We start from the raw sequence: 27,500 nt of genomic DNA, 5'->3' as shown, positions 1-27,500 counted from the left end.
GGTGGAGGAGAGAATGGATGGGTGGGTGGAGGAGAGGATGGGTGGGTGGGTGAAGGAGAGGATGGATGGATGGATGGATGGATGGGTGGGTGGGTGGGTGGGTGGGTGGGTGGGTGGGTGGGTGGAGAGGATGGATGGGTGGATGGATGAGAGGATGGATGAGTGGATGGATGGATGAGGGGATGGGTTGATGGGTGGGTGGGTGGAGGAGAGGATGGGTGGGTGGGTGGAGGAGAGGATGGATGGGTGGATGGATGAGAGGATGGATGAGTGGATGGATGGATGAGGGGATGGGTTGATGGTGGGTGGGTGGGTGGGTGGAGGAGAGGATGGATGGGTGGGTGGAGGAGGAGAGGATGGATGGGTGGGTGGAGGAGAGGATGGATGGGTGGATGGATGAGAGGATGGATGAGTGGATGGGTGGAGGAGAGGATGGATGGGTGGGTGGGTGGAGGAGAGGATGGGTGGGTGGGTGAAGGAGAGGATGGATGGGTGGATGGATGAGAGGATGGATGGATGAGGGGATGGGTTGATGGGTGGGTGGGTGGAGGAGAGGATGGGTGGGTGGGTGGAGGAGAGGATGGATGGGTGGATGGATGAGAGGATGGATGAGTGGATGGATGGATGAGGGGATGGGTTGATGGGTGGGTGGGTGGAGGAGAGGATGGATGGGTGGGTGGAGGAGGAGAGGATGGATGGGTGGGTGGAGGAGAGGATGGATGGGTGGATGGATGAGAGGATGGATGAGTGGATGGATGGATGAGGGGATGGGTTGATGGGTGGGTGGGTGGAGGAGAGGATGGGTGGGTGGGTGGAGGAGAGGATGGATGGGTGGATGGATGAGAGGATGGATGGATGAGGGGATGGGTTGATGGGTGGGTGGGTGGAGGAGAGGATGGATGGGTGGGTGGAGGAGGAGAGGATGGATGGGTGGGTGGAGGAGAGGATGGATGGGTGGATGGATGAGAGGATGGATGAGTGGATGGATGGATGAGGGGATGGGTTGATGAGTGGGTGGGTGGAGGAGAGGATGGGTGGGTGGGTGAAGGAGAGGATGGATGGGTGGATGGATGAGAGGATGGATGGATGAGGGGATGGGTTGATGGGTGGGTGGGTGGAGGAGAGGATGGGTGGGTGGGTGAAGGAGAGGATGGATGGATGGGTGGGTGGATGGGTGGAGAGGATTGGGTGGGTGGATGAGAGGATGGATGGGTGGGTGGAGGAGAGAATGGATGGGTGGGTGGAGGAGAGGATGGATGGGTGGGTGGGTGGATGGAGGAGAGGGTGGGTGGGTGGATGGAGGAGGGGATGGGTGGGTGGGTGGGTGGAGGAGAGGATGGGTGGGTGGGTGGGTGGGTGGATGGAGGAGAGGGTGGGTGGGTGGATGGAGGAGGGGATGGGTGGGTGGGTGGGTGGAGGAGAGGATGGCTGGGTGGGTGGGTGAAGGAGAGAGAGGATGGATGGGTGGGTGGGTGGATGGAGGAGAGGATGGGTGGGTGGGTGGATGGAGGAGAGGGTGGGTGGGTGGGTCGGTCGGTGGGTGAAGGGGAGGATGGATGGATGGGTGGGTGGGTGGAGGAGAGGATGGGTGGGTGGATGGAGGAGGGGATGGGTTGTGGAGGAGAGGATGGGTGGGTGGGTGGGTGGGTGAAGGAGAGGATGGGTGGGTGGGTGGGGGGAGAGGATGGGTGGGTGGATGGAGGAGAGGATGGGTGGGTGGGTGGATGGAGGAGAGGATGGGTGGGTGGGTGGGTGGGTGGAGGAGAGGATGGGTGCGTGGATGAGAGGATGGTGGGATGGATGGGTGGATGAGAGGATGGATGGGTGGGTGGATGAGGGGATGGGTTGATGGGTGGGTGGATGGAGGAGAGTATGGGTGGGTGAAGGAGAGGATGGATGGATGGGTGGGTGGCTGGGTGGAGAGGATGGATGGGTGGAGGAGATGATGGATGGATGGGTGGGTGGGTGGATGAGAGGATGGATGAGTGGATGGATGGATGAGGGGATGGGTTGATGGGTGGGTGGGTGGAGGAGAGGATGGGTGGGTGGGTGGGTGAAGGAGAGGATGGATGTATGGGTGGGTGGGTGGGTGGGTGGGGAGGATGGATGGGTGGATGAGAGGATGGAGGGATGGATGGGTGGATGAGAGGATGGATGGGTGGGTGAAGGAGAGGATGGGTGGGTGGATGGAGGAGAGGATGGATGGGTAGATGAGAGGGTGGGTGGGTGGATGGATGGATGGGTGGGGGCGTGGATGGGTGGAGGAGAGAATGGATGGATGGGAGGGTGGATGAGTGGATGGGTGGATGAGAGGATGGATGGGTGGAAGGATGGATAGATTGGTGGGTGGGTGGATGAGAGGATGAAAAATATGGGTGGATGGAGATACACATAAATGACTCGATGGGTGGATGAGAGGATGGATGGATGGGTGGTTGGAGGTGAGGATTAATGGGTGGGTGGAGGAGAGGATGGATGGGTGGGTGGGTGGATGAGAGGATGGGTGGATGGATGGAGGAGAGAATGGGTGGATAAGAGGATGGATGGGTGGATGGATAGATTGGTGGGTGGGTGGGTGAGAGGATGAAACATATGGGTGGATGGAGATACACATAAATGACTCGATGAATCGATGGGTGGGTACAGGAGAGGATGGATGGATGGGTGGGTACAGGAGAGGATGGATGGGTGGGTGGAGGAGAGGATGGGTGGGTGGAGGAGAGGATGGTTGGATGAGTGGGTGGATGAGAGGATGAAGGGGTGGATGAGAGGATGGATGAAAGGGTGGATGGATGGGTGGGTGGATGGATGACTAACAAACTGATTACTGTGTTCAGGTATGCCAAACTCCAACTTGGATCAGAGGGCCACAGACTGACTCACGACGATCGTACAGAACTGAGGAAGTAAGTCTATCTGACTCTGACACACATTGTGGACAATACATCTTACCCAAATAGCCTATATTCAACACATGCTGTACAGAAGACCTTGTTAGACTGTTTGCTTAATTTTCACATTTTGTTGCCTGGAATTTGTATTGCTTGCCTTATACCTATGACATTCTTCTGAGACAGGAGGACACTTCACAAGTCGTGACATCCGCCCTACAAAGGTGTACCTCTTTATCTCTCCATACCACCAGTACTATCCTGCTGGCATAAGCAGTTCTGCCATTGGGAACATTGGATATGTTTCTATTGTGTTCATATGGGTGTTGTATCGCGTTACAAAGTTTGTCATTGTCCTATATTTTGTGACCCATATCCTCAGGGCAAACATTTTGTATGTATCTCTTTCCTATCTTTCTCCGGTTTCATGGTAGTTAGTCCCTTTATCTACTGTATCTTTCCTACCTCTCCACTCTCTTTTTTTCTCATTTCCACCCTCTTTTTTAACATTATAAAAGGTAATATGTTTAACTCTCTCTTTCACTCTCCTTTTTTGTCTCTCTCTCTCTTCCTCAGCACAATATCCTCCATCTTGGGGGCGTGGCTGGACCAGTATTCTGAGGACTTCTGGAAGCCTCCGGAGTACAGCTGCCTGCGACGGCTAATCTCCTACCTGCACCTGAACTTCCCAGGATCGGACCTGGAACGCCGCGCCTGCAACCTCCTGACACACTTCCACCGCCGACAGCTCCAGGAGCCCGAGCACGAGTGTAAGATGACCGACCGACACCCAGCTGAACTTTTGACCTTTGACCCTGACCCCAGCTCCTCAACATGAGCATGGAGAGTCCAAAGTATTAGTGGAAGGCCACAGATGTTTCCGGTGGTACTCCAAATCAGATAACACTGTTGTTAGTCAATCCCTTAGGGAAAGTGTTACAGACAACCAAGAGCTTGTGTGTGTGTGTGTGTGTGTGTGTGTGTGTGTGTGTGTGTGTGTGTGTGTGTGTGTGTGTGTGTGTGTGTGTGTGTGTGTGTGTGCGAGAGAGAAGCAAAGGAAGGAAGCAAAGTCGAACCAACACAGTCAGATGCTCTAGTTTAGTCCAACGCATACCTGTATTGTCTTACAATACTTTGATCCACATCTTCCACGAAAGGTATATCTGAGTCTGTGGGCCCTCACTTCCCTACATTAAGTAGTTTACTAAACCCAGCCGTGTGTTTCATGTTCTTTTGCTAATGAATGGTGATGTTATCCCTCAGTGCTGGACCATGGTGGCTATCCGTTCACCCTACTGGAGGAGAATGGCTACGAGGATGAGCAGCTGGACTTCCTGAACTTTGACCCGGCGGTGGTGGCCGAGCAGTTCACCCTCATGGATGCGGTAGGATGCCAAAACATCACGAAACTCAGAAAACTTTAGTCCCAAATGCACATATTTGTGTACTAACATATCCTAAATAATAATTAACTCTGTCTTTGTTTAAGTTTTCTATGAAATTGTTGTCTATTATTTTCCATAATTTTCCATAGTGGTACTTCATAGTTTGAGTTGCTCTCTCATTGTTTTCACAAAGTTCATGTGTATTTTTCCATGCCAGCAAGTCTCCTTGGATTTGATCGAAAATGAAAAATGAAACACTGTAACTGTGTCCTGTTGGAGCCAAGGGGCTTCCTTGACCGGTCTTCAGGGGCTGTTAGATAAGACAGGAAGTGAGGACAGAAGACAGAGGGCTTTAGGACCACACTGCTGTTGAGTTTCCGCTCAGAAACAAATGTCACTCCAAAAGCTTTCTTACCGGCATTTATTAAGAGACTTGTGTACAACAGGCAATTTTATCAATTGTCCTCAAAGCCTTCTGAAGTATCTGCCTGTTTCTGATTTCTCCCTCGCTTCTGCATAGGAGTGAAAACATGTTCATCTCATCCAAAATACATCTCTGGTTGCAGCAAGAAACCAAGCCTCCATTTTGTTTGTCTTCCTCCAAACCCCCTCTTCTTTACTCCCCTTTTTCCTCATAGGAGCTCTTTAAGAAGGTGGTTCCCTACCACTGTCTGGGGAGTATTTGGTCGCAGCGGGACAAGAAGGGCAAGGAACACCTGGCCCCCACCATCCGTGCCACAGTCACCCAGTTCAACTGCGTCACCAACTGTGTCATCGCCACATGCCTGAGCGAGCGCTCACTCAAACCCACGCAGCGCGCCAAGCTGGTGGAGCGCTGGATCGAAGTGGCCAGGGTGAGACACTGTTGTTAGCAGGAGTTGGTGTGGGATTACATTTGAATTAATAGTCATTTAGCAGACACTCTTAGCCAGAGCAATTTAGTAGTGAGCTCATACATTTTCATACTTCTTTTTCATACTGATCCCCCATGGGAATCAAACCCACAACCCTGGTGTTGCAAGTGCCATGCTTTACCAACTGAGCTACACGGGTAGAGCATGGTGTCCTTCCCCTTCAGTCCTGCAGAGGTGCAGTTTGTGCTGTGTAGCATGATGATTACAGTACCCATGATGCTCTGTTCCAAAGAGTTGGTCTTATTTGAGTAAAACAATTCTGAAGTGTATCTAGTGGTGTTCTGTCTCCTTACCAATACATTGGATTGATTTGCCCCTGGTGCTGAAATGAGTCCATTGATATTCATCTGAATATTTACTGTCTTTTTTTCTCTTCAGGAGTGTCGAATCCTGAAGAACTTTTCTTCACTGCGGGCTATCCTCTCTGCTCTGCAGTGCAACCCGGTCCACCGGCTGAAGAGGACATGGGACGAGGTGTCCAGGGAGAACTTCCGCATCTTCCATGAGTTGTCAGAAATCTTCTCCGACGAGAATAATCATTCGCTCAGCAGAGAGCTGCTCATTAAGGTAGGTTAATGAGCAGGTGTGTGTGTGTGTGTGTGTTAGTGAAGGAGTACTCGTAGAGGGGTGTGACCCCACACAAGGGAACCTATATCACTCCACTGCCTGAAATCAGAGGACTACTGTAGTCAGAGCAGTGTGTGTGTGTATATATGTTTTTGCTAATGCTTTATTGATTCTGCGCCCCAAACACAAATGCGCTCTCACACACACACTCTGATTATAGTAGTGCTCTAATTTCAGGCAGTTAGAGTGATGGAGTTTCCCCTGTGTGAGGTCACACAACTCTAGGGGTACTCCTGCTCTCACACAGATGGTGTCATCACCCAAGATGAGATGACAGTGTTACACTGCAGTAGATTCATGGTGTAACTGGGTGTGGTCACACACTACCCTGCAGTAGCATCATGGGGTGACGGGGCATGTGCATGCGAGTGTGACGCACTTGGAGACGGAATAAAAGGACACCCTGAAAGTCATTTCCAGCACATAAAAACACAAAGTGAAAAACAAAATATGGGATTTTGTCATCTGGAGTTTCCTATCTTAGTTGAATATCTTGGTGAGATATTTGGTCATCCTCCCAATGAGAAGAGTTCTTAGCTAACAATGTATTGCACTTTGGACACTTGGCAACATGATTCATATAGCCAATCCATTATCAACTGTTATGGAACAGCATAGAACACTACAGAACAGTATAGAACAGAACAGTATAGCAGTATAGAACAGAACAGTATAGCAGTATAGAACAGAACAGTATAGCAGTATAGAACAGAATAGTATAGCAGTATAGAACAGAATAGTATAGCAGTATAGAACAGAACAGTATAGCAGTATAGAACAGAACAGTATAGCAGTATAGAACAGAACAGTACAGCAGTATAGAACAGAATAGTATAGCAGTATAGAACAGAATAGTATAGCAGTATAGAACAGAATAGTATAGCAGTATAGAACAGAATAGTATAGCAGTATAGAACAGTATAGCAGTATAGAACAGAACAGCAGTCTAGAACATAATAGTATAGCAGTATAGAACAGAACAGAACAGCAGTATAGAACATAATAGTATAGCAGTATAGAACAGAACAGTATAGCAGTATAGAACAGAACAGTATAGCAGTATAGAACAGAACAGTATAGCAGTATAGAACAGAATAGTATAGCAGTATAGAACAGTATAGCGGTATAGAACAGAACAGCAGTATAGAACAGTATAGCGGTATAGAACAGAACAGCAGTAGAACAGTATAGCAGTATAGAACAGAACAGTATAGCAGTATAGAACAGAACATTATAGCAGTATAGAACAGAACAGTATAGCAGTATAGAACAGAATAGTATAGCAGTATAGAACAGAACAGTATAGCAGTATAGAACAGAACATTATAGCAGTATAGAACAGAACAGTATAGCAGTATAGAACAGAATAGTATAGCAGTATAGAACAGAATAGTATAGCAGTATAGAACAGAATAGTATAGCAGTATAGAACAGAATAGTATAGCAGTATAGAACAGAATAGTATAGCAGTATAGAACAGAATAGTATAGCAGTATAGAACAGAATAGTATAGCAGTATAGAACAGAATAGTATAGCAGTATAGAACAGAATAGTATAGCCGTATAGAACAGAATAGTATAGCAGTATAGAACAGAATAGTATAGCAGTATAGAACAGTATAGCGGTATAGAACAGAACAGCAGTATAGAACAGTATAGCAGTATAGAACAGAACATTATAGCAGTATAGAACATAATAGTATAGCAGTATAGAACAGAACAGTATAGCAGTATAGAACAGAACAGTATAGCAGTATAGAACAGAACAGTATAGCAGTATAGAACAGAACAGTATAGCAGTATAGAACAGAACAGTTTAGCAGTATAGAACAGAACAGTTTAGAACAGAACAGTGTAGCAGTATAGAACAGAACAGTATAGCAGTATAATACAGAACAGTACAGCAGTATAGAACAGTATAGAACAGAACAGTACAGCAGTATAGCACAGAACGGTATAGAACAGAACAGAACAGTATAGCAGTATAGTACAGAACAGTACAGCGGTATAGAACAGTATAGAACAGTATAGCAGTATAGAACTGTATAGAACAGTACAGCAGTATAGAACAGTATAGAACAGTATAGCAGTATAGAACAGAACAGTATAGCAGTATAGTACAGAACAGTACAGCAGTATAGAACAGTATAGAACAGAACAGTACAGCAGTATAGAACAGAACGGTATAGAACAGAACAGAACAGTATAGCAGTATAGAACAGAACAGAACAGTATAGCAGTATAGAACAGAACAGAATAGTATAGCAGTATAGAACAGAACAGAACAGTATAGCAGTATAGAACAGAACAGAACAGTACAGCAGTATAGAACAGTACAGAACAGTAGAACAGTACAGAACAGTATAGCAGTATAGAACAGTACAGAACAGTAGAACAGTACAGAACAGTATAGCAGTATAGAACAGTACAGAACAGTAGAACAGTATAGAACAGAACAGTACAGCAGTATAGAACAGTACAGAACAGTAGAACAGTACAGAACAGTATAGCAGTATAGAACAGAACAGAACAGTACAGCAGTATAGAACAGTACAGAACAGTAGAACAGTACAGAACAGTAAAGAACAGTACAGCAGTATAGAACAGTAAAGAACAGTAGAACAGTATAGAACAGTACAGAACAGTACAGCAGTATAGAACAGTAAAGAACAGTAGAACAGTACAGAACAGTATAGCAGTATAGAACAGTACAGAACAGTAGAACAGTATAGAACAGAACAGAAGAGTACAGCAGTATAGAACAGTACAGAACAGTAGAACAGTACAGAACAGTATAGCAGTATAGAACAGAACAGAACAGTATAGCAGTATAGAACAGAACAGTACAGCAGTATAGAACAGTACAGAACAGTAGAACAGTACAGAACAGTATAGCAGTATAGAACAGAACAGAACAGTATAGCAGTATAGAACAGTACAGAACAGTAGAACAGTACAGAACAGTATAGCAGTATAGAACAGAACAGAACAGTATAGCAGTATAGAACAGAACAGAACAGTACAGCAGTATAGAACAGTACAGAACAGTAGAACAGTACAGAACAGTATAGCAGTATAGAACAGAACAGAACAGTATAGCAGTATAGAACAGAACAGAACAGTATAGCAGTATAGAACAGAACAGAACAGTATAGCAGTATAGAACAGAACAGAATAGTACAGCAGTATAGAACAGAACAGAACAGTATAGCAGTATAGAACAGAACAGAACAGTATAGCAGTATAGAACAGAACAGAACAGTATAGCAGTATAGAACAGAACAGAATAGTACAGCAGTATAGAACAGAACAGAATAGTACAGCAGTATAGAACAGAACAGAACAGTATAGCAGTATAGAACAGTACAGAATAGTACAGCAGTATAGAACAGTACAGAACAGTACAGCAGTATAGAACAGAACCGTATAAAGGTGGTTGTTCTGGTGGGTGGTCTTGACTTGGGCGTGGGGGTGTGAGACTGTGCAGGTGTTATGTAGGGGAGATAGCAACTAAGCCCACTTACACACACATAGACATCAAACCCTGACATTCCCCAAATTCCAGAACAAACACACACATACATACGTCAGGGTATCTAGATGTTGGCCGCTATGTGTGTTTGGGGGGGGGGTGCAACTTGGGAATATATCTCCCCTGCCTGATACTCTGCAGTAGAATGGGGGAGAGTGTATGTTCACCATTTGATAGCTTGATAAATGATAAGCTCGGTGCGCATTCCAGGTAAAAGTGGATATTCTTTCATTTAATTGAACAGAAACTAGTGTTATCTGATTGCTGAAATTGGGGCTTAGGCTTTAGATCTCACTGTGAATGTTTTCCGTTATTTTTTCTGTTTAGGAAGGCACGTCCAAATTCGCCACCCTGGAAATAAACCCCAAACGAGCCCAGAAGAGACAGCAGCAACCCCGAGACCTGGTAAGGACATTAAGAGAGAGGCAATGTAAGAAAGGAGGGACTTAGAAAGAGAGACAAAATACTAGAAAGATTGAAGAGGAAGAAAAAAAATGGAGGATGACATGAAAAGCATAGAGAGATGAAATGGAGGATGGCATGAAAAGCATAGAGAGATGAAATGGAGGATGGCATGAAAAGCAGAGAGAGATGAAATGGAGGATGACATGAAAAGCATAGAGAGATGAAATGGAGGATGGCATGAAAAGCAGAGAGAGATGACATGGAGGATGGCATGAAAAGCATAGAGAGATGAAATGGAGGATGGCATGAAAAGCATAGAGAGATGAAATGGAGGATGGCATGAAAAGCAGAGAGAGATGACATGGAGGATGGCATGAAAAGCAGAGAGAGATGACATGGAGGATGGCATGAAAAGCATAGAGAGATGACATGGAGGATGGCATGAAAAGCAGAGAGAGATGACATGGAGGATGGCATGAAAAGCATAGAGAGATGACATGGAGGATGGCATGAAAAGCAGAGAGAGAGATGACATGGAGGATGGCATGAAAAGCATAGAGAGATGACATGGAGGATGGCATGAAAAGCAGAGAGAGAGATGACATGGAGGATGGCATGAAAAGCAGAGAGAGAGATGACATGGAGGATGGCATGAAAAGCATAGAGAGATGACATGGAGGATGGCATGAAAAGCAGAGAGAGAGATGACATGGAGGATGGCATGAAAAGCAGAGAGAGATGACATGGAGGATGGCATGAAAAGCAGAGAGAGAGATGACATGGAGGATGGCATGAAAAGCAGAGAGAGATGACATGGAGGATGGCATGAAAAGCAGAGAGAGAGATGACATGGAGGATGGCATGAAAAGCAGAGAGAGATGACATGGAGGATGGCATGAAAAGCAGAGAGAGAGATGACATGGAGGATGGCATGAAAAGCAGAGAGAGATGACATGGAGGATGGCATGAAAAGCAGAGAGAGAGATGACATGGAGGATGGCATGAAAAGCAGAGAGAGATGACATGGAGGATGGCATGAAAAGCAGAGAGAGAGATGACATGGAGGATGGCATGAAAAGCAGAGAGAGAGATGACATGGAGGATGGCATGAAAAGCAGAGAGAGATGACATGGAGGATGGCATGAAAAGCAGAGAGAGAGATGACATGGAGGATGGCATGAAAAGCAGAGAGAGATGACATGGAGGATGGCATGAAAAGCAGAGAGAGAGATGACATGGAGGATGGCATGAAAAGCAGAGAGAGAGATGACATGGAGGATGGCATGAAAAGCAGAGAGAGAGATGACATGGAGGATGGCATGAAAAGCAGAGAGAGAGATGACATGGAGGATGGCATGAAAAGCAGAGAGAGATGACATGAAAAGCAGGGAGAAAGCAGAGAGAGAGATGACATGGAGGATGGCATGAAAAGCAGAGAGAGATGACATGGAGGATGGCATGAAAAGCAGAGAGATAGATGACATGGAGGATGGCATGAAAAGCAGAGAGATAGATGACATGAAAAGCAGGGAGAGAGATGAAATGTTCTGACAGACAGAGGATGAGAGTATAGGGGAGGTCAAAAAATGAAGACCGAGTGAGAGCCAGAGAGCCTTACAAGAGCGAGAGATGACAGTGCATTCATCTTAAGATAGTTCGTTTGGTGAGGGATAGCTAGAGGGACAGAAGGAGGGACAGAGAGACAAAGAGGGAAAGATATAAATGAAAGAGAGAGAGAGAGGTGACAGATGTAGTCCAAGCACCCCCATCTTGGCCCTGTAGATTAGACAGGCTGGAGTCATTGTTTTTTAAAAGCCGTGTCAGGAAGTGTTCCAGCGGGCAAGACGCCATAGAATAGAAAACAAGCGTCCCTCTGTCCTCACTGAACTCTGCTGACACGCTCACTCAGACACACACAGTCACACATGCTCCTATTGCCATGTTTTCTGGTTCGAATCCCTGAGCCGACCAGGCGAACAATCTTTCTGTGCCCTTCAGCAAGGCTCTTAACCCAAATTGCTCCTGTAAGTCGCTCTGGATAAGAGCATCTGCTAAATGACTCGAATGTAAATTTTATGGATCAATGCTCTCTCACCCTTTCACTCTCACTCATCTGCTCCACTTTAAAATCACTCCCTTTGAAATTGACCCACTTTGTAGTAAATGGCTGTCATGGATGCCTCTAAAGAAAATAGCTTAGAGGTGCAGTATTTTGCTGTTCACAATAAGGGGATTCATGTCATTGTTCTCTCTGTGGTGTATAGAATTAGAATGAATAAGAAGGGACACACCGCCCTCTAGTGGTTGTTTGGGGAATCAATCTGACTCGCAAAATGCTCACAGCTCACTCTAGTGGTGTATTGCAACTTTACAGCTTAATTTGACTGTAATTACAATGTAATCATATGACAATTGCGCATTTATTAAACTGGGAACAGCAGCCAGCTGTAGATAGCTCATTTATATAAGCAGTGTCCACAGAGGGAGATGCAGATATTCAATTATTGATTTCCATATACTTTTTTCCCCCTGATGAAAAATTTATGTTACTCATTATTTAATCACTAGCAAAGTCATGCATGCACACGTACACACATACACACACACACATAACATGAGCTAACCACCTCCGTCATCGACTTAGGGTTCGCTGAGGGTTCGCTGCTTCCCCAACCAAAAGTCCTGGATTAACACCAAGGTTGGCACTAAACTAAAGGACAAGGCTACCCCATACAGAGCTATCGTAGACAACCCTGAGGCTATGGCCGAGGACAGGAATAAGTACATGAAGTACCGCTATGACCTCCACAGAGTCCTCAAACGAGCAAAAAGACAATATAGGAATAAGGTGGATTCATACTACACAGGCTCCGACGCCACCCGCATGTGTCAGGGGCTACAGTCCATTACGGATTACAAAGGAAGACCCAACCGTGATCTGCCCAACGATGTCTCTCTACCAGACCAACTCCATGCATTTTATGTACGCTTTGACATCGATCCGGGTGCGAGTGCTGTCACCGACCCGGGTGTGAGTGCTGTCACCAACCCAGAGGACTAATCTCGCTCTCCAAGGCCGACGTGAGAAGGGTCTTTAATTAGGTCAACAGCTGCAAGGCCGCGGGCCCCGTCGGTATTCCAGGGCACGTTCTCTGCATGTGCAGAACAGCTGGCAGGCATGTTCACGGTCATTTTCAACCTCTCCTTGTCCCAGTATGTAATCCCCATGTTTTAACATGGCCTACTGAGATCTCTTAAGGATTCATGCCACAATGATTACCACCCTGTTGCACTCACTTCTGTGAAGTGCTTTGAGAGGCTGGTTATGGCACACATTAACTCCACCATTCCAGCTACCCTAGACCCACTCCATTTTGCATACTGCCCCAACAGACCCTTAGACCCAATCTCAATTTCTCCCCACACTGCCCTCACCCACCTAGATAAGAGGAATAACTACAGTGCATTCGGAAAGTATTCAGACCCTTGATTTTTTTCCACGTGTCATCCTTATTCTAAAATTGATTTAAATCGTTTTTTCCCACTCATCAATCTACACACAATACCACATAATGACAAAACATTTTTTTTTAAATCTTTGCAAATTTATGACAAACAAAAAACGGAAATATCACATTTCCATAAGTATTCAGACCCTTTACTCAGTACTTTGTTGAAGCACCTTTGGCAGCAATTACAGCCTCAAGTCTTCTTGGGTATGACACTACAAGCTTGGCACAGCTGTATTTGGGAAGTTTCTCCTATTCTTCTCTGCAGATCCTCTCAAGCTCTGTCAAGTTGGATGGGGAGCGTTGCTGCACAGCTATTTTACAGTCTCTCCAGAGATGTTCGGTCAGGTTCAAGTCCAGGCTCTGGCTGGGCCACTCAAGGAAGTTCAGAGACTTGTCCCGAAGCCACACCTGCGCTGTCTTGGCTGTGTGCTTAGGGTCGTTGTCCTGTTGGAAAGTGAACCTTCACCCCAGTCTGAGGTCCTGAGTGCTCTGGAGCAGGTTTTCATCAAGCATCTCTCTGTACTTTTGCTCCATTCATCTTTCCCTCGATTCTGACTAGTCTCCCAGTCCCTGCTGCTGAAAAATATCCCCACAGCATGATGCTGCCACCACCATGATTTACTGTAGGGATGGTGCCAGGTTTCCTCCAGATGTGATGCTTGGCATTCAGGGCAAAGAGTTCAATCTTTCATCAGACCAGAGAATCTTGTTTCTCATGGTCTGAGAGTCCTTTAGGTGCCTTTTGGCAAACTCCAAGTGGGCTGTCATGTGCCTTTTACTCAGGAGAGGCTTCTGTCTGGCCACTCTACCATAAAGGCCTGATTGTTGGAGTGCTGCAGAGATGGTTGTCCTTCTGGAAGTTTCTCCCATCTCCACAGAAGAGCTCTGTCAGAGTAACCATCGGGTTCTTTGTCACCTTCCTGACCAGGGCCCTTCACCCCGGATTGCTCAGTTTGGCCGGGCGGCCAGCTCTAGGAAGAGTCTTAGTGGTTCCAAACTTTTTCCATTTAAGAATGTTCTTGGGGACCTTCAATGCTGCAGCCATTTTTTGGTACCCTTCCCCAGATCTGTGCCTCAACACAATCCTGTCTCGGAGATCTACAGACAATTCCTTCGACATCATGGCTTGGTTTTTGCTCTGACATGCACTGTCAACTGTGGACCTTATATAGATGCGTGTGTGCCTTTTCCAAATCATGTCCAATATATTGTATTTACCACAGGTGGACTCCAATCTAGTTGTAGAAACATCTCAAGGTTGATCAATGGAAACAGGATGCACCTTAGCTCAATTTTGAGTCTCATAGTAAAGGGTCTGAATACTTATGTAAATAAGGTATTTCTAAAAACCTGTTTTCACTTTGTCATTATGGGGTATTGTGTGTAGATTGATGAGGGGGAAAAATTATTTAGCATATTGACTGACTGCATCACTGCTTGGTATGGCAATAGCACCGCTCTCGATCACATGGCGCTACGTACATCACTGAGAACGAGCTTCCTGCCATTCAGGACCTCTATATCAGGCGGTGTGAAAAGAAGGCCCGGAAAATCGCCAAAGACCCCAACCACCCAGGCCATAGACTATTTTCTCTGCTGCCTCACGGCATAAGGTGTGTCAGGTCTGACCCCAACAGGCTCTTGAACAGCTTCTATCCCCAAGCAATAAAACTGATAAATAACAAACAAAATAACTACACAGACCGAGTTTACCTCGTATCTTTATTGACCTTTTTATTTCAGTCTCTCTGGACACACACAGGGCCCTACACACACACACACACTTTTCACTCCAACACACACACAAACACTCACTCCATCATCTGCTCTCACACATAATATGCACATACATTTATACTGACTCTACACACCCGCACACCCACTCACCTGCAAGCTGCTGCTACTCTGTTTATCTTCTATCCAGTTGCCTAGTCACCCCTGTACATATCTACCTCCATCACCCCAGTATTCCTGTCACCTTACCCCTATACATATCTACCTCCGTTACCCCAGTATCCCTGTCACCTTACCCCTATACATATCTACCTCCGTTACCCCAGTATCCCTGTCACCTTACCCCTATACATATCTACCTCCGTTACCCCAGTATCCCTGTCACCTTACCCCTATACATATCTACATCCATCACCCCAGTATCCCTGTCACCTTACCCCTATACATATCTACCTCCGTTACCCCAGTATCCCTGTCCCCTTACCCCTGTACATATCTACATCCATCACCCCAGTATCCCTGTCACCTTACCCCTATATATATCTACCTCCATCACCCCAGTATTCCTGTCACCTTACCCCTATACATATCTACCTCCGTTACCCCAGTATCCCTGTCACCTTACCCCTATACATATCTACCTCCGTTACCCCAGTATCCCTGTCACCTTACCCCTATACATATCTACCTCCGTTACCCCAGTATCCCTGTCACCTTACCCCTATACATATCTACATCCATCACCCCAGTATCCCTGTCACCTTACCCCTATACATATCTACCTCCGTTACCCCAGTATCCCTGTCCCCTTACCCCTGTACATATCTACATCCATCACCCCAGTATCCCTGTCACCTTACCCCTATATATATCTACCTCCATCACCCCAGTATCCCTGTCCCCTTACCCCTATACATATCTACCTCCATCACCCCAGTATCCCTGTCCCCTTACCCCTATACATATCTACCTCCATCACCCCAGTATCCCTGTCCCCTTACCCCTATACATATCTACCTCCGTTACCCCAGTATCCCTGTCCCCTTACCCCTATACATATCTACCTCCATCACCCCAGTATCCCTGTCCCCTTACCCCTATACATATCTACCTCCATCACTCCAGTATCCCTGTCCCCTTACCCCTATACATATCTACCTCCATCACTCCAGTATCCCTGTCCCCTTACCCCTATATATATCTACCTCCATCACTCCAGTATCCCTGTCCCCTTACCCCTGTACATACCTACCTCCATCACCCCAGTATCCCTGTCCCCTTACCCCTATATATATCTACCTCCATCACCCCAGCATCCCTGTCACCTTACCCCTATACATATCTACCTCCGTTACCCCAGTATCCCTGTCACCTTACCCCTGTACATATCTACCTCCATCACTCCAGTATCCCTGTCACCTTACCCCTATACTTATCTACCTCCATCACCCCAGTATCCCTGTCCCCTTACCCCTTACCCCTATACATATCTACCTCCGTTACCCCAGTATCCCTGTCCCCTTACCTCTATCCATATCTACCTCTGTCACTCCAGTATCCCTGTCACCTTACCCCTATACATATCTACCTCCGTTACCCCAGTATCCCTGTCACCTTACCCCTATACATATCTACCTCCATCACTCCAGTATCCCTGTCTCCTGACCCCTATACATATCTACCTCTGTCACTCCAGTATCCCTGTCACCTTACCCCTATACATATCTACCTCCATCACTCCAGTATCCCTGTCTCCTGACCCCTATACATATCTACCTCTGTCACTCCAGTATCCCTGTCCCCTTACCCCTATACATATCTACCTCTGTCACTCCAGTATCCCTGTCCCCTTACCCCTATACATATCTACCTCCATCACTCCAGTATCCCTGTCCCCTTACCCCTATACATATCTACCTCCATCACTCCAGTATCCCTGTCACCTTACCCCTATACATATCTACCTCCATCACTCCAGTATCCCTGTCACCTTACCCCTATACATATCTACCTCCATCACTCCAGTATCCCTGTCACCTTACCCCTGTACATATCTACCTACATCACTCCAGTATCACTGTCCCCTTACCCCTATACATATCTACCTCCATCACCCCAGTATCCCTGTCCCCTTACCCCTATACATATCTACCTCCATCACCCCAGTATCCCTGTCACCTTACCCCTGTACATATCTACCTCCACCACTCCAGTATCCCTGTCACCTTACCCCTATACATATCTACCTCCACCACTCCAGTATCCCTGTCACCTTACCCCTGTACATATCTACCTCCACCACTCCAGTATCCCTGTCACCTTACCCCTGTACATATCTACCTCCACCACTCCAGTATCCCTGTCACCTTACCCCTATACATATCTACCTCCATCACTCCAGTATCCCTGTCCCCTTACCCCTATACATATCTACCTCCACCACTCCAGTATCCCTGTAAATATGGTATTAGAACAGACTTTTTAAAATATTTCCGGTATATAGTATGTTTACTTACTTACCGGTACTTTATTGTGTATTTCAAGTGTCTTATTCTTATTTCTCGTGTGATTTTTTTTTTCCTAGTAATATATTGTTCTTGATTATTGCATTGTTGGGTTTTGATTTCGCAGTACTTGTGCATGTGACATTAAAACTTGAAACACACGCTAACACCAGTCTCTGCCTGCCTGTTTGTTTATTTCAGAGTGTGATGCAGGGGACCATTCCCTACCTGGGCACTTTCCTTACAGACCTAGTCATGATGGACACAGCCATGAAGGACTACCTGGATGTGAGTGGCACACACACACTCACACAAACACACACTCACACATCCCCTCTTTCCTCAAAATTACACACAACCCAATTTCTGTTCTGAATAACATATTTTCTTGTTTACAGGGAGGGCTGATCAATTTTGAGAAGAGGAGGAAGGTGAGAAATGCAATATGAATTTCAAGTGTGATGATGATTATGGTGATTACAATGATGATGAAGATGTGAGTGCATATTGATCATTTTCTTTCCTCTGGTTGTATAGGAGTTTGAGGTGATTGCCCAGATCAAGCTTCTGCAGCTGGCCTGCAACAACTATAACTTCACCCGAAACAAGCGTTTCCGAGAGTGGTTCTCCGGTGTGGACAAACTCACAGAGGCTGAGAGGTAAGTGAGAGAACAGATAGTATTCTGTTACAAATACATGAAAGAGTATTTTCACACTGCACCAGAAATAGATTGCTGTGGGTGTGAGGAACAGTAGGGGGGGGGGAAGAGAGGGAGACTTTGGAAAAAAAGGAGGAGTAATGAAAGACCGGAACACACAAACACATGCTCTTCTTTGTGTGTTTTTTTCCACAGCTACAGCCAGTCATGTGAGATCGAGCCATTGTCAGAGTCAGCCTCCAACACTCTCAAGAAGAAGAACACAGGAATCATCAAACGCTGGAGCGAGTAAGTCAATAAATATTATTGCAGGAAGTTATTTCTGTTCAATAGGTGCTATATATGATTTATAGTCTATTTTTGTCAATGTGTTTTAACTCATTATTCACGCTCTTCTTTTCTCCCACTCTTGCTCTCAACCTGCATTTTCTCTTCCATCTCTCCCCTCTCTCTGTCTCTCTCTGTCTCTCTCTGTCTCTCTCCCTCCCATTTCTTCACTCCCTCTCTCAGTCGCCAGCCTGCCAGCTCGGAGCCAGGCTGCAGCAGTGCGGGCAGCTCCCACTCCAAGTCCTTTGACCAGCTCCGTTACGCCCCCTGCCTGGGGGGCTCGGGTGGAGGTGGAGGGGGTGATGGAGCAGACTCACTGAGCGTCACCTCCGCTGGCTCCAGCAGCTCCGATGTGGAGGAGATCAATATCAGCTTCATCTCCGACTCACCCGATGTCCACGAGCGAAAGGTGTGAGAGAGAGGAGATCTTCTATATATCTATTTATTTCATTTATACAGGAAAGTCGATTTAAGAATATATTCTTATTTACAATGATGACCTGTCAGTGGACAGGGATGTATTACTACGAGTGTGTGTTGACATCTGTAAGCTGGCAGTTGCCCCACCATGTGTGATGGGGATGTCATATCTCTGAGTCTTGCTTTAAAGACCATGATACCTGTATGATCACTATAGCCATACTACTGTCTTAGCATAGTATAACTCTTCCATCCCACAAGAAACAGCTTATGTGAGGCCCACTGGTGACTGTAGCTCTTAATTCCTTTTCTGTAGACCTCCACGCCTTCCGTAAAACATTCCAATTCCACGTTAGGGAAGTGCGGCCCCTTGCCTGACCTGGCACCCACGGTACTATTTAATACTTCCTGTACCATTTCTCTGTTTCCCCTGTGCTAGCTTGTGGTGCAGTCATTTCACACTGCCATCAGAGGAGTGTGCTGCTTGCACTGTGTCTATCTGAGTGACGTCACCATCACATCACCCCTGTAGCCATTTTGTGAATGGGCAAGAACGGTGTGTGTGTGTGTGTGTGTGTGTGTGTTGAGTAGTTTCCGAACGTGTGCAGGTGTCGATTTATTCATGTGTCTGCTCCCTTTGATCACCGCTGCACCTTGACCTTTTTTGTTTTGACTGGTTTTATTTGTTGTGTCTTTGGTGAAGAGTTCACCTTGTATCCATAGTAACAGTTCACCTTGTATCCATAGTAACAGTTCACCTTGTATCCATAGTAACAGTTCACCTTGTATCCATAGTAACAGTTCACCTTGTATCCATAGTAACAGTTCACCTTGTATCCATAGTAACAGTTCACCTTGTATCCATAGTAACAGTTCACCTTGTATCCATAGTAACAGTTCACATTGTATCCATAGTAACAGTTCACCTTGTATCCATAGTAACAGTTCACCTTGTATCCATAGTAACAGTTCACCTTGTATCCATAGTAACAGTTCACCTTGTATCCATAGTAACAGTTCACCTTGTATCCATAGTAACAGTTCACCTTGTATCCATACTACTCAGTTGAAGTAACAGTTCACCTTGTATCCATAGTAACAGTTCACCTTGTATCCATACTACTCAGTAGAAGTAACAGTTCACCTTGTATCCATACTACTCAGTAGAAGTAACAGTTCACCTTGTATCCATAGTACCAGTTCACCTTGTATCCATACTACTCAGTAGAAGTAACAGTTCACCTTGTATCCATAGTACCAGTTCACCTTGTATCCATACTACTCAGTAGAAGTAACAGTTCACCTTGTATCCATACTACTCAGTAGAAGTAACAGTTCACCTTGTATCCATACTACTCAGTAGAAGTAACAGTTCACCTTGTATCCATACTACTCAGTAGAAGTAACAGTTCACCTTGTATCCATAGTAACAGTTCACCTTGTATCCATACTACTCAGTAGAAGTAACAGTTCACCTTGTACCCATAATACTCAATAGAAGTAACAGTTCACCTTGTATCCATAGTAACAGTTCACCTTGTATCCATACTACTCAGTAGAAGTAACAGTTCATCTTGTATCCATACTACTCAGTAGAAGTAACAGTTCACCTTGTATCCATAGTAACAGTTCACCTTGTATCCATACTACTCAGTAGAAGTAACAGTTCACCTTGTATCCATACTACTCAGTAGAAGTAACAGTGCATCTTGTATCCATACTACTCAGTAGAAGTAACAGTTCACCTTGTATCCATAGTACCAGTTCACCTTGTATCCATACTACTCAGTAGAAGTAACAGTTCACCTTCTATCCATAGTAACAGTTCACCTTGTATCCATACTACTCAGTAGAAGTAACAGTTCACCTTGTATCCATACTACTCAGTAGAAGTAACAGTTCACCTTGTATCCATAGTACCAGTTCACCTTGTATCCATACTACTCAGTAGAAGTAACAGTTCACCTTGTATCCATACTACTCAGTAGAAGTAACAGTTCACCTTGTATCCATACTACTCAGTAGAAGTAACAGTTCACCTTGTATCCATACTACTCAGTAGAAGTAACAGTTCACCTTGTATCCATACTACTCAGTAGAAGTAACAGTTCACCTTGTATCCATACTACTCAGTAGAAGTAACAGTTCACCTTGTATTCATAGTAACAGTTCACCTTGTATCCATAGTAACAGTTCACCTTGTATCCATACTACTCAGTAGAAGTAACAGTTCACCTTGTATCCATAGTAACAGTTCACCTTGTATCCATACTACTCAGTAGAAGTAACAGTTCACCTTGTATCCATACTACTCAGTAGAAGTAACAGTCCACCTTCTATCCATAGTAACAGTTCACCTTGTATCCATAGTAACAGTTCACCTTGTATCCATAGTAACAGTTCACCTTCTATCCATAGTAACAGATCACCTGGTTGCACATTCTTCTGTCCACATATTTCATTGTGTTTTCTACATTTTATGTGCATGTCATATTAGTAGCAAGCACTCTTGGGGATCCCATTAGAGAAAAAAACACCAGCCTCAATTTCAGTGTTCCCAAGTATTTGTCTTAATTCACTGGAATTCATTCAATAGATCCCAGTCATGTTAAATGATCATGTTTAATATGCATTGCTTAACTTGATTGCATCTCAATATTCTTAAGTGGCACTGTGATCTAACCTGTGCTACCCCCCTTCTCTCTCTCTCTGTCTCTCTCCAGTTCTGGGAGTCTACCTCTCTGTCCTCCTTGGATGCCTCTGGTCTGGGCTCTGGCTCGGGCTCCAGTAGCGCCTCCTCCTCCTCCATGTCCTCCACGCCTGTGGCGGGTGCGGGCTCCCGCTCACACAAGCGCTCCGTGTCGGGCGTGTCCAGCTACTCGTCGCTGTCACTGCCCCTCTACAACCAGCAGGTGGATGACTGCTGCATCATCCGGGTCAGCCTGGACGTAGACAACGGCAACATGTACAAGAGCATCCTGGTGAGCTGCTGCGTCCGTTTTGAATATGATAGATTAGAAAAGAGAATTTCCCTGCCAATGTGTTTAGTGGTTGTGAGGTCTGGTTGAGTAAAATGTATTGTGGTCATCGCATGATCTCCAGGTGACCAGTCAGGACAAGACACCGGCGGTGGTCAGGAAGGCCATGGTGAAACACAACCTGGACCGGGAGAGAGCGGAGGATTACGAACTGCTGCAGAAGATCTCTGAGGAGAAAGGTCAGTCAGCTGTTTGTCACGTTCACTCAGGACTTACAGTAGAACCTGAAAGATACAAACCTCAACGTTCATGCATTTTGAACTACATTTCACACTTACAAACATTTCAGTTTTCCCCACACCCTCCATTCTGGACCTGTTCGTATCTCTGGTCACTGTCATTTTTAGAAATAACTGCACACGCCTTGTCTAACAATCTCTCCTTCCATCTTCTCTAACAGATTTTGACATTCTCTCTTGCCTGTTGTTTCAACGTGTCTTTAAACCATGCCAATGTTTCTTTTGCACCCCCCTCCACAGAGCTGAAGATTCCAGACAATGCCAACGTTTTCTATGCCATGAACTCTTCGGCCAACTACGACTTTGTCCTGAAGAAACGCGGCTTCCCCAAGGTGGGCCGGACCAAGCACGTGGCCAGCTCCACCCTGCCGCGAATGAAGCAGAAAGGCCTGAAAATCGCAAAGGGCATCTTCTGAGGGGCAATGCCATGTCACCAGAAACCCTCACCCACCTCCCTGCTTCCTGCTGGGCTTTCTGGGTGCCATCTTTGAGTGCCACCCCTGCTGTGCCATGGTAGAGGGGCCTGTTGCCAGCTTGGCCGTGTTCAGCATCTGAGCGTGAAAGCCTCAGAGGACTAATAAAGCTGAATGGAATGGAAATCCCTATTGGCCAATGAACTTGCACTCAACTCCATTTTGCGAGGCAGGTGACTGTCCTTGTGGAAGTAGTGACTCTGTGTGGATGCTGTGTATGCTTACCCACATCTGACCCCTCTCCCAGGTGTTTCCTAACCAGGCTACAACCCATGTTCAGGTCACTTCCTGTGAGTCCACATCACTTCCTGTTAGCTTCACAGCTCTCTGTGGATGCCCTAATCGAGAGGGGAAAACCTGAGTAAAAATATAACTATGTCATCTAGGTGTGTAGGAAAATGAATTCCTCCCCTCTAAAGGAGATACACTCCCTCTAGTTTCTACAGACCTCTCCCTCAGCAAAGGTTCAGGTACTATTTTTTTACACTCCTTTCTAGACTACCATCAACTGCATCTGTTTCTTCGATGTTCCGCGACACGCGGACTGAGACAGATGGACAGATGCTCAGTACTGCCAGCTAGCGGAGGGAAACGCGTTCCAACGAACCACTAAAAGGATTTTGGGAGAGAAAGGCCCCTACTGGATAGATACATCGGGTTGTTAACCAATCATCAGAAACTTTACTCCTTTTAACTACTCACTGCTAATGGGAACATGTCCCGTTTGTTAAACTAACACTATTCACACAAATAGGGCATTATTATTACAACAAACATTCAATAATAGCTCATTTTGTCACTGCTTTGATGCGGCGGCACTCTGCATTTGTGCATTGCGTCTTATTTCTCCAAGTGGTGCTAACAGACAATGAAATGCTACAGCCCCCTCCCCTTTTATTTCATGCCTGATGTCTTTCAGTTTCACGCTAGAGTTTGAGAGAGAGGCTCTCTCCTGATATGAAGGAGTAGGCAGCCATGAGGGCTCAATGATGATGGTTCATGGAAATAGTGCAACTGAGGCATCCAGCATGCATTTTGGTTCAGTATTTGTTTTAATGGGTGCATTTCTGGGAAGCCAAAAAAAGCGATGTGGCCAGTTAGAGTACATTATGGTGACCTGAAATGCACAAAGTCGGGCGGCCATTGCGGCTCAAACACGATGGCACTAAATGGCTTCTCCTCGATTGGCAATGCCTTAGAGAGTAGAACTGCCTACACAAAATGGCTGTTGTTGGCATGGTGACCACTCCCTCAGATCATCAAGAAAGTTAGCTCCGAGCCATTTGATGGACCCCAATGTGTGCTAGACCCTCTTGTCAATGACTTGCAGGAGGAGAGAAATGTATGTAAAAGGACACTGTGCTCCCTTTTAACTAGAAGTGCGTGTGTGGAAAGTACTCAAGCACTCGGAGAGAGAGATGTATGTTGTATTGTGAAATGAAGCGTGGTTTTTAAATGTCCAGTCTTTTTGTTCCCTATAGTGTAAAGAAGAAGAAACGAGAATGAAAGGACTGTCCCTTTTGTTTGCTCCCTTCCTTTCATCACAAGGCCTTTCATCCTTGTGTACCAGGGTTGGAGGTCAACTTCATTTCAATTCAGTTAATTCAGCAGATAAATGAAAAAGAGGAAGAGAAAGTACAACTCAACTAAAACATTGTCAACTCCACGTGTGCCAAAGACCGGTGGACTATGATGAAGTATGAGGTGGTTTCGGGAGCATTGAGATTTGAAGTGGAGGGAGTGAGTTTGCCTGCTGTTGAGAGGATCAGAAGTTGTGTGATTCTTTGTGTATGAGATGAGTCCTTGGTTTGTAGTACCCCATGTCTATCCATTTCCTACAGTATTGCAGCACTTTGGATCAAACCTAATATCCCTATTTAACAGCAGCCATGACAGTAGTGTTGTGGATTACAGTGTTAAAACTCAAGCCTTTGCTCAAAGAGTTTTCTGAAACGAGTGACTTTTTGACTGAACGTGTCACACTGAGTACGGTTGCATGCACACAATAATACAATTATTGTGAATAGTCAGATGAATATAATAGTTTGATTGAAATGTTTACATGTTTTGCAAGAAGAATGATTTTCCTAATAATCCTGTTTACATGGATCTGAAATCAGACAACCTGGTGGGACTTTGATGAATGCAGAATATCAGCAGTCAAAATCAACGTTCTACCACAGCTACCATGTTATCTTTGTAAAGCATAGTTGATTCTGAGTTCGGACATACAGCGTTTATGTGAAAACGACTTCTAAGATGTGTACTTTAAGTTTTTCCTAACTCACTTCACTCGTGCAAAAGAAGGAAGCTCGCCCTGCTTGCGCTAACACACACACACACACACACACACACACACACACACACACACACACACACACACAGATCAAACACATCGCTATAACTGATTAAAGCGTTTACATGTCCTAAAATCTTTAAAGATGGCTCAGAAAATCAGGTGTTTTAATTGGCGTATGCTTACTTCAAATAGGTGTTTACATGACTAATGCCATACATACTCATAATCAGTTTAACATCAAATTATTAATGTGCATGTAACCGTACTCAATGTGTCATGTGCAAGACAGTAAATGTTCTAATAGGGACATGGGATTGCATCTCTATCAGAGGGCACATATAAACTGGCTATACTTTTATAGCCTTTTTACACTATTGTGCTAACCTGAACCGTAGTGTGCTGGCTCGATCTGATATTTTCTTTTGACATGGTACATAACCAGGCCAACGCAGTACAGCTTGGCTCAGCTCAGTACAGTAAAAAGGGTATGTCAAATGCCACATAAATCCTATAACACGCCACAGCAGTCGTCAGACTACATTTCACAACAAAAGCTTGATGTGCCTAACAGTAAAGCCATGGACATGGTTTCATGTGCTATGATGATCGTGTTTCACGTGTCAGTTATCAGAAACATGGGTGGTCATATTTATCGCATGTTAGTACTGCATTATGAATGCATTACGGCAGTATAATATAAGTGATTTTCATGCTTTCAAGTGTGCTGGTTGGTGGTGGTGTTGAAAAGGACGCTGTATGTTTGTGGATGTTGGGGTCCGGTAGTCTACTGTGATTACATGTGATTTGCTGGACTTCATATTAGTGGTGTTGATGGAAGTTGCCCCTAAGCCCTGATTCAAGGTCAGCGTCTATTTCTACATCCTATTAACAAGATTAGGATTTGTGTTGGGAAAGCTGAACCTGGATCTGCAGTTAAATACTTTTTGTGGTTGATCAATGAGTGAGAGATGGATTCTTTAACTGGAGATCCTTAAACTTTTGTGAAAAATCATGCATTTGTGTCAGTGGGTTTCCAGTTAATGTCAGTAAGCGTTCATCCCGGAATGTGTGCTTATCTTAATTTTTTGCTAATGTCTTTGTGCCCTCCCCAGCTACCCAGCCTATCTACACTGAGTGTACACAACAGTAGGAACACTTTCCTAATACTGAGTTGCACCCCCCCTTTTGCCCTCAGAACAGCCTCAATTCGTTGGGGCATGGACTCTACGAGGTGTTGAAAGCGTTCCACAGGGATGCTGGCCCATGTTGACTACAATGTTTGTCACAGTTTCAAGTTGGCTAGATGTCCTTTTGGGGGTGGACCATTCTTTATACACACAGGAGACCCAACAGCGTTGCAGTTTTTTGACACACTCAAACCGATGCACCTGGCACATACTACCATACCCTGCTCAAAGGCACTTAAATATTTTGTCTTGCCCTTGTCTTCACCCTCTGACTGGCACACATAAACAATAAATGTCTCAATTGTGTCAAGGCTTAAAAATGCTTCTTTTAACCTGTCTCCTCCCCTTCATCTACACTGATTTGAAGTGGAGCTTTCAACTGGATTCACAAGGTCAGTCTGTCATGGAAAGAGCAGGTGTTCTTAATATTTTGTACACTCAGTGTATATATCAGAGGTTGGAGAGGGGGATCTGACAAAAAGATGTCAGCATTTCAGGTTTCACAAATGCTAGTCTGTGTGTGTACGTGACACACACACACACACTCTTCTGTGTCTATTGTAAATGAAGGGCCAAAGACTGCACCTCTCCACCTATCCCTCTAAGTTAGTCCCTCTCAGAAACCCAGACTGATCAGGAATATGTCACCTTGCCTCTCACAATGATCATCCTTAAAACCTTTGTGCCATCGCTCTCCGTCACTGTCAAAGGCTCTGAACTTTCTAACGATTACCTGTTCAATGTTTTTTCTATGTTCTTTTTGTATTTTTTGTATATTAAAAGACTCAATGTCCTTTGTACTTTAGATTATTTTCTTCATTTTCCTGTTTTGTGTTTGCTGGCTTTATTTATTAACTTGTAAATACTTTTTTGTAGCATTGTACATTGTTTCTTTTCCCATGCAATTACAAATTAATATATATGTAAATATAAATATATATGCGAAGTTTATACCACAGTATTTGTGGATCAACTTGTCTCCATATCCCGTTGACTTTGGTTGCTTTACGTCAATCCTCTGTCGTTTTTGTATAATGGTCAGTTTTGATATTGCTTTCCCCCTTATTGTGTTTAATGTTGGAGAAAAACCACCTAATAAAAACTTACTGTGTGTCAAAACATTTGCATATGTCTTCGCTGGCGGAGTAGAGGACCTTGTGCATTTCGGGTAAAATATCAACTCAATGTTTATATCCCAGGACAAATTAGCTAGCAACTCCAGTACAGCTCGCATTCCTCCAGTACAGTGCCAGACACTGGCACTGGCGGCTCTTGGTGGCCCAATGCCCTATTAAGACACTATGTTGGTGTTTCCTTTATTTTGGCAGTTACCTGTATCAATAAACAATACATT

At 45.1% G+C, this 27,500-nt stretch overlaps 1 protein-coding gene across 3 annotated transcripts in view; it reads left to right on the top strand.

The window, feature by feature from the left end:
- Nucleotides 1-26,452, top strand: part of LOC109868317 (ral guanine nucleotide dissociation stimulator-like) — an 81,814-nt gene extending 55,362 nt beyond the window's left edge. Inside the window, exons 3-17 of one of the 3 annotated variants that reach the window (XM_031802525.1) lie at nucleotides 2,838-2,906; nucleotides 3,468-3,661; nucleotides 4,155-4,276; nucleotides 4,915-5,130; nucleotides 5,569-5,757; nucleotides 9,677-9,754; nucleotides 17,706-17,792; nucleotides 17,903-17,935; nucleotides 18,042-18,163; nucleotides 18,359-18,451; nucleotides 18,674-18,899; nucleotides 19,227-19,301; nucleotides 21,634-21,891; nucleotides 22,013-22,127; nucleotides 22,428-26,452. In XM_031802525.1, the coding sequence (XP_031658385.1) occupies nucleotides 2,838-2,906; nucleotides 3,468-3,661; nucleotides 4,155-4,276; nucleotides 4,915-5,130; nucleotides 5,569-5,757; nucleotides 9,677-9,754; nucleotides 17,706-17,792; nucleotides 17,903-17,935; nucleotides 18,042-18,163; nucleotides 18,359-18,451; nucleotides 18,674-18,899; nucleotides 19,227-19,301; nucleotides 21,634-21,891; nucleotides 22,013-22,127; nucleotides 22,428-22,603 (2,053 nt within the window). In that variant the 3' untranslated portion in view covers nucleotides 22,604-26,452. The remainder of the gene's footprint in view (nucleotides 1-2,837; nucleotides 2,907-3,467; nucleotides 3,662-4,154; nucleotides 4,277-4,914; nucleotides 5,131-5,568; nucleotides 5,758-9,676; nucleotides 9,755-17,705; nucleotides 17,793-17,902; nucleotides 17,936-18,041; nucleotides 18,164-18,358; nucleotides 18,452-18,673; nucleotides 18,900-19,226; nucleotides 19,302-21,633; nucleotides 21,892-22,012; nucleotides 22,128-22,427) is intronic. The other 2 variants (XM_031802527.1, XM_031802526.1) reach the window with 2 other exon arrangements.
- Nucleotides 26,453-27,500: the final 1,048 nt, after the last annotated feature.

The sequence above is a fragment of the Oncorhynchus kisutch genome, linkage group LG23, assembly GCF_002021735.2.
Source record: "Oncorhynchus kisutch isolate 150728-3 linkage group LG23, Okis_V2, whole genome shotgun sequence".
In the NCBI taxonomy this organism is placed as follows: domain Eukaryota; kingdom Metazoa; phylum Chordata; class Actinopteri; order Salmoniformes; family Salmonidae; genus Oncorhynchus; species Oncorhynchus kisutch.
This window is presented reverse-complemented; position numbering and strand designations above follow the sequence as displayed.